Source organism: Bombina bombina, chromosome 4 (genome assembly GCF_027579735.1).
Source record: "Bombina bombina isolate aBomBom1 chromosome 4, aBomBom1.pri, whole genome shotgun sequence".
Taxonomy (NCBI): domain Eukaryota; kingdom Metazoa; phylum Chordata; class Amphibia; order Anura; family Bombinatoridae; genus Bombina; species Bombina bombina.
Genome location: NC_069502.1, coordinates 353698867 through 353710982, shown reverse-complemented (window position 1 = coordinate 353710982; position 12116 = coordinate 353698867). Strand labels below are relative to the sequence as shown.

The window sequence follows — 12116 nt, the reverse complement described above, 5'->3', positions numbered from 1 at the left end:
CCCTTTAGGGATTGTGTGGCAAAGTAAGTTTGCAGTAAGTGTTAGTAAAGGGACATTCCAGACAAAATTTAAATCTACCTGAATGCATTTCAGTTTTGAAAAGAAGCATTTTTGTGATATACATGTATTAGCAAAAATGCTTCTAATAAAAGCTATACCTGTTTCAAAAGTGTATTTAAGTATGCACCGTGCACCAGCATTTTAAACACAGCACTTGCTCAGAGAGCCTAAGGTCCTTGTAGCATCTGGTAATGACTCAATATGTTAATTGCTGACATGATACAAGCCCATTTGGTGCTCAGATCAGCTGCAGTATTTAAAATGCTGGTGCACTGAGAATATCTAGCTATGCTTCACATGCACGTGCAGAGAATAATGCTAACACTAAAACAGAGATAATTTTCACTAGTAGAATTTTTGCCAATACTTATATATTGCAAATATGTTTATATTCAAAGAAGTCATTAATCTATGTGCATTTTAAATTTTGACCAGAATGTCCCTTTAATGCCCCTTTAAGTTCTATCATGTAAATGTTTTTATAATACTTTAAAACTGACTGTAAAATGTTATAAATGAATTGAACATTTGAATACACAAAAGTAACATCCAAATATAACATTTTAACATGAATTCTCATAAGCTGACGTTGATGTCTAAGAGACATTCAAACCTTAAAAAATAATATTGAACTACTATATACAGTATTCAAGTGCTACATTCACTAAATGAAAAAAAATATGTATTCATTTTTGCATTTATAACAAATGTGGCTAGCACTTAATATTTTAAAAATAGGTAGAAGCGTTTGAACGTCTCTAATCTAACTTAGAAATGAATTGTTCATGTTTTAATTTGTATACATCAGAAATACAAATTGACCAAAAAAGGTGACTAAATTCAATTTTTTTTATATTTTATAGATTGGTGCAGATATATGTGGGTTTTTTGATGATAGCTCAGAAGAACTTTGCAGGAGGTGGATGCAAGTTGGAGCTTTTTACCCATTTGCAAGAAATCATAATGCTGAGAATTATCAGGTAATAATGTAACATTACAGAGTGGTTTGGTGATTTTATTATATGATGGAAAAAATATATACAGTATGTATGCATTTATTTAAATGTTCAAGTGCAAATCAGTTACATTTAGAATTCATTTTGACAAATTATAAAATGTATTTAGGGATTGTCGTTCTCATTGCCACACTGTATAGAAAACTAAACATTTATGTAGTGTGATTTATTAGATTTTACAATCTGTCCACGCAAGAGAATCTCACTATTATGCTCTTCATATAGATCATATCTTCTGTTCTATTTTACTCATTAAATGTGCAATCAACTAAGACAATTTTACAGCAAAAGAGAGAACTGCTTTCTGCTTTAAGTAATTGATAGAGAATGGGTTTACAGCTCAATTTTTCAACTAGCATTAACAGACAAGAGGTTGCTGATATTTATATTGCATATTCGACCTTAGGTGACTAGATCAATAAAACAGGAGCAACTGATTAACCAACCCATATTGATGTCTTGGCGTCATAAACACCTGGTTTCTTGTGGGGTCTTTAAATCAGTACACAATGTCACTCATTAAATTCCTATTGTTTAAAATTGAATTGTATACTTGTAGAAATGTTAAAAAAAAGTTCATTTCAGTACTATTTCGAGCCAATGTTATAAATGTGATCATTTTCCAAACCTTATCTTATCTCTTTCAGCATCAGGATCCAGCTTTCTATGGAGCGGATTCCCTTTTGGTGAAGACATCAAAGCACTACTTGAATATTCGCTATACTCTGCTACCCTATCTATACACATTATTCTACAAAGCTCACACAAGAGGAGAAACAGTAGTTAGGCCTCTACTTCATGAGTAAGTGATAAAACAAAAGAATGCTCAAACTAAATAAATGCTAGATAGAATGATGCATTCAAAGAAATGATTATTCTGAGAATAACATGGAATTATTATTTTTTTAAGTTTCATTGCAAGCTTAAACAGTGGCAAAACAAGTGTAAAGAGTTTTAATGTCTATAAAATAATGGGATCTGCTATGTTGTAACTTAGGTTACCTTATCTGGGACAATTGTAAAAAGGACACTAGAGTGTGCTTCCAATGGCTGTGTGGAATATAACCGTGTTCTGCACTTCCATTTCTAACAGTAACTGAAAAGGTCACAATTTCGGAATGGAATTACAGGAAAAGGGGAAAAATAAATAATGAAAGTATTTTGTAGAGGTTTTTTTTTTATATATATACAAGTTTTTAATTTTATATTACCATTTCAAAGTGTTTAGTTTCCCTTTAATTTACCAAATTGTAATAGCTTGAACTGGGTAGACATGTGCTAAGGTGGATTACAATTATCTTTATCAAGTCTTTGGCTATTTTATAGGTTTTTATTTTTTTATTATTATTTACAAAATGCTCTCCTTTTTAGTGGAGGAACTTACAAAGGCTACTACTTACAGTATTTCTGCTACAAGAATTAAATATAAAGAAAATAGACAAGTCTCAAAATCCCCACAATTATTTATTTGTGCCCAGTGTTTTCCATCTCAAGATTCTCACTACAAATAATATAATAAAATGAGAATCTGCCAAATTAATAAAAGGAGAAGGAGCTCAGAATTTTAGGGGAGGGGGTAGGGGTTATTTTATTGCTTATTCATCTTTTGCCTTTTTATTGAAACAGTTTTTAATCAATTAGTGATTGCTATATACTTATTAATTAGGGGAATTATTGGTTTGTTTATTAGATCATTGTTAACTGGCATCTTAAAAGATGTCTGTATTTACTAAGCTGCAAAATTATAATTTAAATGGTCAAAAAAAATACTCATAGTTTTTAAAAGATAAAAACATTGATTACTTATTAACTTCTAACATTTTGAGAAGGTTGAAGTATAATTATATAGGGACACAAGGCAAAGAAATGGACAGAAGGCTTAAAGAAAACAAGAAGATATGAAAATTATTTTTTTTATTCTTAAAATGAGGACTAATATATGCAGATCAGTGTTTTGCATCAATCTGATTGTGAAAATGTGCTGCAATTTCTTCAACATTTTGCCAAATTGGTTTTCATGTTACATTGTGTTTTTGTGTAATCATTTAGATAATTAGAAAAATAAGATACACTTCTTTGTTTATGGCTGATTTTAAGTAAACAAAAAACCCCATCATCTAAAAACTAACTACACATTTAAACCAAGTAGTGTTTAGCTGTACACGTTTTAATAATGTATACTAAGGATCTTGTTCAGTAAAGAATATGGGTCCCATGTATTAAAGAGTGGACAGACAAGGTTCCTGAACCTGTCCATCCATCTTTATGGTGAATGGGTGGAGGACACTGTATGACCAATCGTGCAAGAGCAAGGGCTGTTAATCACAGCAAATGAACATGTTTTGGGGTGTTTTATATCAGCGATCTCAGAGGTGATGGAATGGGTAAGAAGCAGCAATCAGACCGCTGCTTCTTACATTGTAGAAAGCAGGCTTGCATGTGGGAGCCTGCCCTGCAAAGACTCAAAAGCACTATACGTTGTTTAGTGCATTTAGCCATATGTTTAGATGCCATTTACAAATGCATTTTAAAATATACTTATGAGGACATGTGCATGCATTGCGTCAGTAATATGGTGAACAGGCAGTAAAATCTAACTGCCTTATTCTGCTTATAGTATAATATAATAGGCTTGCACCTGTCTTTACACAGATTCCATCTAGAAGAAGATACTTGGGCAATAGATCAACAGTTTTTGTGGGGACCTGGTCTTCTTATCACGCCAATTCTTAATCCGGTAAGTAATTGAAGTTTTAACATGCAAAAAGAAATGTGAAAACATTCTTATGCTACAAGCCACAATAGTGGATTGTTATGAAAAATTATAGTAACGTCAGATTTTTTTATAGAGACTTCCAATAAGCTTAACATTCTCCCTCCTATTGCATGTACCCCTAATGGCTTACGTAAACACTTCTAATACCAATTAACTTCATACGTGACTTCCTCCCACCTCACATAACTAATACTATTAAAATGTATTAGCTAATGCTTGGAATATGTTAAATGTTATTTTATATGTTTTTTACAGGTAGAATATGAGTTGTGCGTTCATCTTTTAACACTGAAAAAAAGGTCATTTCAGCATTAAAACAGCAACGCAGCCATTACGAGTCTTGTCGTTATAGTTGTACTGCAAGGCTTTTAGTCTGTAACGCAACGTCAGTCCGGCACTCGTGAAAAAGTGCTGCCATTACAAGTTTTGCGGTACCCTATAATGACAAGATCCGTACCGCCATCTGAGAGCAGTAGTTATGAGTTTTACGCAACAAAACTGTTACATAAAACTCATAACTAAACTGTTACAAAGAACACTAACACCCATAAACTACCTATTAACCCCTAAACCGAGGCCCTCCCACATAGCAAACCCTATTGAAATATTATTAACCCCTAATCAGCTGCTCCAGACAGTGCCACCACTACACTAAAGTTATTAACCCCTATTCCGCCACTCCCCGACACTGCCACCACTATAATAAACCTATTAACCCCTAAATCGTAAGCCCCCCACAACAAAATATACTAAATTAAACTATTAACCCCTAAACCAAAAGCCCCCACATCACAATAACCTAATTTAAACTAGTAACCCCTAAACCTAATGCCCCCCTTACTTTATTTTAAAATTTTAATTTCCCTATCTTAAATTAAATTAAAACTTACCTGTCAAATTAAAAAAAACTAAGTTTAAACTAACAATTAAACTAATATAACTATTAAAAATTAAGCTAACTACCAATTAAAGAAATATAAAATACACATTAAAAAAATTCTAACACTACTATAAAAATTACCAAGTATAATAACAAAAAATAAAAAAATACTAAATTACAAAAAATAACAAAAATTAAATTACGAAAAATAACAAACGGAATTATCAAAAATAAAAAAGAATTACACCTAATCTAATAGCCTTATAAAAATTAAAAAGCCCACTCAAAATAAACTACCAATAGCCCTTAAAAGGGCCTTTTGTGGGGCATTGCCCCAAAGAAATCAGCTCTTTTACCTGTAAAAAAACAACAAAGACCCCCAACAGTAAAACCCACCACCCAACCAACCCCTCAAAATAATAAACCTGACTCTAACAAAAACCTAAGCTACCCATTGCCCTGAAAAGGGCATTTATATGGGCACTGCCCTTAAAAGGGCATTCAGCTATTTTGCTTGCACTGAAAAGGGCATTCAGCTCTTTTAAGAAAAGCCCAAACCCTAAACTAAAAAAAAACACCTAAAAAAGTTTAAAAAATCCTAACACTAACCCCCGAAGATCTATTTACAGTTCCTGAAGTCCAGACATCCAGGCGGCGAGAGGTCTTGAACCAGGCGGCGAGGTCTTCATCCATCCAGGCGGCATCTTCTATCTTCATCCCAGTGGCGCGGCTGATTTGAAAAACCAATAAAATTTCAGAAGCTCTCATCCTATTGGCTGTTTTGAACAGCCAATAGGATTTCACTAGCTCTCATCCTATTGGCTGATTTGATTTTCCAAAATTAAATAAGGCAATAGAATGCAAGGGACTCCATTTTAAAAAGGCTACCTTGCATTGTAGATTCAGTATACGGCGGCGAACATATGACGAGGATGCTCAGCGACAGATGTCTTCAGGATGGACCCGCTCCACGCCAGCGGGATGAAGATAGAAGACGCCACCTGGATGGATGAAGACCTCTCGCCACCTAGATGTCCGGACTTCAGGAAATGTAAGTGGATCTTCGGGGGTTAGTATGGTTTTTTTAGTTTAGGGTTTGGGCTTTTCTTAAAAGAGCTGAATGCCCTTTTCAGGGCAAGTAAAAGAGCTGAATGCCCTTTTAAGGGCAATGACCTACGAATGCCATTTTCAGGGCAATGGGTAGCATCGGTTTTTGTTAGAGTTAGATTTATTATTTTGGGGGTGTGTTGGGAGGTGGGTTTTACTGTTGGGGGGTCTTTGTGCTTTTTTTTTACAGGTAAAAGAGCTAATTTCTTTGGGGCAATGCCCCACAAAAGGTCATTTTAAGGGTTCGTTTATTGTAGGCTAGAGGTTTTTTTTGGGTGGGCTTTTTTTATTTTTATAGGGCTATTAGATTAGGTGTAATTATTTTTTATTTTTGATATTTTCGTTTGTTATTTTTTGTAATTTAGTATTTTTTATTTTTTGTAATTAGATACTTTGTAATTTTTATAGTAGTAGATATTTTAATGTGTGTTTTAGTTTTCTTTAATTGGTAGTTAGTTTAATTTTAGTTTAATAGTTATATTAGTTTGTTAGTTTAAACTTAGTTTTTTTAATTTGACAGGTAAGTTTTAATTTAATTTAATATAGGGAAATTGTAATTTTAAAATAAAGTAAGGGGGGCATTAGGTTTAGGGATTATTAGTTTAAATTAGGTTATTGCGATGTGGGGGCTTTCGTTTTAGGGGTTAATAGTTTAATTTAGTATATTTCATTGTGGGGGGCTTGCGATTTAGGGGTTAATAGGTTTATTATAGTACCAGTGGTGTTGGGGAGCGGTGGAATAGAGGTTAATGATATTTCATAGTGGCAGCGATGTCGGGAGCGGCAGATTAGGGGTTAATAAAATTATGTAGGTGTCGGCGATGTCGGGGGCGGCAGATTAGGGGTTTAGACATGGTTTTTATGTTAGGGTGTTAGGTTTAAAGTTATCTTTTTTTCCCCATAGACATTAATGAGGCTGTGTTACAGAGCTTTTCATTCTGCTTTCAAAGGTGTTAGTTTTTTTTCTAACATGCTCTCCCCATTGATGTCTATTGGGAAAGTGTGCACGAGCACATCAAAACATTTTTGTGCGGTATGGAGCTCAGCACAACCATATCGCACGCACAAGCCGGCTGTTTGAAAACTTGTAATGGCAGTGTTATGGAGGGTGAAATATTTTTTTTTTGCGTTTGTTAAATACCCTCTATCGCACATAACTTGTAATCTACCTGTTAGTGATTTTGATAATTATGTCCACTGTTATGTGCTAACCAGTGAAAAAAAAACATTTAAATAGCAGGATAAACTTTAAGCATTTACATCATCATGTAAGAATCATACCAGCTGTTAATAATCAATATCTTGTTGAATAGTACAAGCATAGGGGGGCAAGTATGACACCCCTCTTAAATAAGATCTCTAATAAAGCTACTCAGTTGGTAACTCTCCTGTTACATGATTCGCTCCCCAATTGGATTTGTGGATGGATGGGATAACTATGAAAACTGAGCACTCTTCTGATTAATAAAAATGACCACGGAAAACAGATGAAATCATAAATTACCATATTAATAAATAAGTGATATATAGGGGTAATAATGTTTTATTAGCTAACTAAGAGACAAAGTATTTACAGTCTTTCATAGCACTAAATACCCTTTATCAGTTCTGATTAGTTTAGTAAATATACACACAGACTATAAATTACAAAGTCTTTATGAGATATATTAACTCATAAATCAATGAGCTATGTTCCATTTTGAAGGGAAGTACAATCCTTCTCTCTTTTTGTTTTATGTGAGATGTAGAAATGTCTGTCCATAGGGATTTTATTTGTTTTGTTGCTGTTTGTAATCAGTGCAGGTTATTATTTTTTCTGAGCAGTTGTCCCATCTCCACAGTATGATGCCTTCCATTTATGCATTTTATGCATATCATGAGGTATACAACATTATGAGCTAGAATAAGAGTGGAGCGCATACGTTTGTGCATGAGAGATAAGGGTTTTTTCGAGAGGGTTTGTGCTCATCAGGCTTACTGCTCATATTACAAGTTGAAATTAAACGCGATTACTTGAGCGCAATCGCAATTTAAGCTAGAATGATTACCGCGACTTCAGAGCTCTGCTTAACTGTTTATTAAAATTTAAAAGTAGCACAAAACACTTCACAAACATTACAAAATGTAGTTACACTCATAATAACACCGTCCATAGTTAGAGAAAAAAAGGCAGCCAAAGGGCTTTAAAATATACATACATACATACGCATCTTTAATGATATATATATATATATATATAAATATATATATGTACATATGTATTTATTTATACGTGTATATATGTGTTTACAGACATATATAAAACATAAACACATAAATACATATATATATATATATATATATATATATATATATATATATACAGGGAGTGCAGAATTATTAGGCAAGTTGTATTTTTGAGGATAAATTTTATTATTGAACAACAACCATGTTCTCAATGAACCCAAAAACTCATTAATATCAAAGCTGAATAGTTTTGGAAGTAGTTTTTAGTTTGTTTTTAGTTATAGCTATTTTAGGGGGATATCTGTGTGTGCAGGTGACTATTACTGTGCATAATTATTAGGCAACTTAACAAAAAACAAATATATACCCATTTCAATTATTTATTTTTACCAGTGAAACCAATATAACATCTCAACATTCACAAATATACATTTCTGACATTCAAAAACAAAACAAAAACAAATCAGTGACCAATATAGCCACCTTTCTTTGCAAGGACACTCAAAAGCCTGCCATCCATGGATTCTGTCAGTGTTTTGATCTGTTCACCATCAACATTGCGTGCAGCAGCAACCACAGCCTCCCAGACACTGTTCAGAGAGGTGTACTGTTTTCCCTCCTTGAAAATCTCACATTTGATGATGGACCACAGGTTCTCAATGGGGTTCAGATCAGGTGAACAAGGAGGCCATGTCATTAGATTTTCTTCTTTTATACCCTTTCTTGCCAGCCACGCTGTGGAGTACTTGGACGCGTGTGATGGAGCATTGTCCTGCATGAAAATCATGTTTTTCTTGAAGGATGCAGACTTCTTCCTGTACCACTGCTTGAAGAAGGTGTCTTCCAGAAACTGGCAGTAGGACTGGGAGTTGAGTTTGACTCCATCCTCAACCCGAAAAGGCCCCACAAGCTCATCTTTGATGATACCAGCCTAAACCAGTACTCCACCTCCACCTTGCTGGCGTCTGAGTCGGACTGGAGCTCTCTGCCCTTTACCAATCCAGCCACGGGCCCATCCATCTGGCCCATCAAGACTCACTCTCATTTCATCAGTCCATAAAACCTTAGAAAAATCAGTCTTGAGAAATTTCTTGGCCCAGTCTTGACGTTTCAGCTTGTGTGTCTTGTTCAGTGGTGGTCGTCTTTCAGCCTTTCTTACCTTGGCCATGTCTCTGAGTATTGCACACCTTGTGCTTTTGGGCACTCCAGTGATGTTGCAGCTCTGAAATATGGCCAAACTGGTGGCAAGTGGCATCTTGCCAGCTGCACGCTTGAATTTTCTCAGTTCATGGGCAGTTATTTTGCGCCTTGGTTTTTCCACACGCTTCTTGCGACCCTGTTGACTATTTTGAATGAAACGCTTGATTGTTCGATGATCACGCTTCAGAAGCTTTGCAATTTTAAGAGTGCTGCATCCCTCTGCAATATATCTCACTATTTTTGACTTTTCTGAGCCTGTCAAGTCCTTCTTTTGACCCATTTTGCCAAAGGAAAGGAAGTTGCCTAATAATTATGCACACCTGATATAGGGTGTTGATGTCATTAGACCACACCCCTTCTCATTACAGAGATGCACATCACCTAATATGCTTAATTGGTAGTAGGCTTTCGAGCCTATACAGCTTGGAGTAAGACAACATGCATAAAGAGGATGATGTGGTCAAAATACTCATTTGCCTAATAATTCTGCACTCCCTGTATATATATATATATATATATATATATATATATATATATATATATATATATATATATATATAAAAATAGCAAAATAATGTCCCAGGAGCCGGCAAACGTAAAATATATCCAATCTTTATTGAAGTTATATAAAAACAGCAAACGGTTCAGTCCGTCAATCCAACAGCACAAACTGACCAGATTAAAATACACAACAAAGGGGAGAGAAGCTGCGCTCCTCATGCAGCAGACATGTTTTGTGCTTGCCAAGCACTTGTTCACTGCTTAAAGGAGCAGCAGCTGCCTTCCACTTAAATAGGCTACAGCTGTGAATATATTTAAAGATACATCTCATATATTAATATTCAAATATTTAGAAATAGTTATCTCCCTCATGCAGTGTATATAACTTATTTAAATGTAAAAGCACTCATCCCTACATAGTACAGGAAAACATACAAATTGATAAACATTTCATAGTAGTTAGAATTGCAGTTATATAATAATTTATAGAATGCTATAATGTTAAAAAGATTTGATTCATGAAATAGCAAAATTCATAGATTATAACTAGTATTCTAATTCAATTAAAACAAATAACAGTATAGAAAGTTTATCAGGTCAATAGAGAAAGAAAGAAATTTTCATATATGTACAATTCCCTAGACACATAAATCTATATCCCTCCTTAGGTTTAGACCATGGGGCATAGACGTATTTAGAGTAAATATCCAATATACCTCTCTTAAATTAAGTTTATTTTGTCTATTGCCACCTCTTCTCCACCGTGGAACATGGTCTATACCCTGCAAGGATAAAAGAGACGCATCAGAGTTGTGGAATGTTTTAAAATGTCTTGCAATGGGGGTGTCAGAATCCGGATCCTCTATAGAACGCACATGTTCAAGGAATCGTTCTTTCAGGGGTCTTTTAGACCTCCCCACGTACTGTTTTGAACAACCTCTGCATGTCAAACCTAAGGAGGGATATAGATTTATGTGTCTAGGGAATTGTACATATATGAAAATTTCTTTCTTTCTCTATTGACCTGATAAACTTTCTAAAGTGTTATTTGTTTGAATTGAATTAGAATACTAGTTATAATCTATGAATTTTGCTATTTCATGAATCAAATCTTTTTAACATTATAGCATTCTATAAATTATTATATAACTGCAATTCTAACTACTATGAAATGTTTATCAATTTGTATGTTTTCCTGTACTATGTAGGAATGAGTGCTTTTACATTTAAATAAGTTATATACACTGCATGAGGGAGATAACTATTTCTAAATATTTGAATATTAATATATGAGATGTATCTTTAAATATATTCACAGCTGTAGCCTATTTAAGTGGAAGGCAGCTGCTGCTCCTTTAAGCAGTGAACAAGTGCTTGGCAAGCACGAAACATGTCTGCTGCATGAGGAGCGCAGCTTCTCTCCCTTTTGTTGTGTATTTTAATCTGGTCAGTTTGTGCTGTTGGATTGACGGACTGAACCGTTTGCTGTTTTTATATCACTTCAATAAAGATTGGATATATTTTACGTTTGCCGGCTCCTGGGACATTATTTTGCTATTTGGATTACCTATTTCTTGGCGTATGGGACGGATGCGCTGTGGTCCCTTTGCCGGCTTCTGTGGCTTGACGTCATCCCCATTCTCCTGTGTGCCGTAACCCGGAAGTACTGCCTTATGCGGTGAGGGAGGAAAGAGCGCACTGCTGGATTGATTGTTTGTTTATATATATATATATATATATATATATATATATATATATATATATATACATGTATATAAGTGCATTGGAGCCCTTTGTCGTTAAGTAGATGAAAACGTAAAATAATATTTATGCAATATTCATATGTATATGTATATATATATATATATATATATATACTGTATATGTAAACTTAATATAAGTAAAGGGAGAGTATTCTTACTAAAGGCACCTAAATTTTTATACCAAAAATATTAGGGATATTAGAACAACAAATGTGCCAAAGTACCTCCAAAAGAAAAAAAGAGCAGTTAAGCTCAGTTTTATTCTTTATTAAAGAATAGGGTATGGTGTAGACCCTCAAATTAAAATTTATACTATATTTGTCAAAAAGGGAGTCTGGTCTTATATTTTAAAGATCAGTTAAGCAAGAGATTTAGAGATCAGTTAAGCAAGGGATTTCAGCACTCAAGACATGCGGCTAGATTATGAGTTAGGCTGAAAAAGCAGCCCTTGCAGGTTTAGGGGCACCGCACACTTCTTTGGCCTTACCGCAAAACGACTTACGTAAACTTTGTAAAGTCTTTTTTCTATGCGACTTCCATAACGCTGATATTACGAGTCTGTCCTGGGAGGCCAAAAAGTGAGCTGT

At 34.4% G+C, this 12116-nt stretch overlaps 1 protein-coding gene across 1 annotated transcript in view; it reads left to right on the top strand.

Annotated features, from left to right (window-relative positions):
• Positions 1-12116, top strand: part of MGAM (maltase-glucoamylase) — a 300259-nt gene that overhangs the window by 79493 nt on the left and 208650 nt on the right. The window contains exons 17-19 of the mRNA XM_053710109.1: positions 924-1040; positions 1724-1878; positions 3729-3813. Of these exons, the coding sequence (XP_053566084.1) occupies positions 924-1040; positions 1724-1878; positions 3729-3813 (357 nt within the window). The remainder of the gene's footprint in view (positions 1-923; positions 1041-1723; positions 1879-3728; positions 3814-12116) is intronic.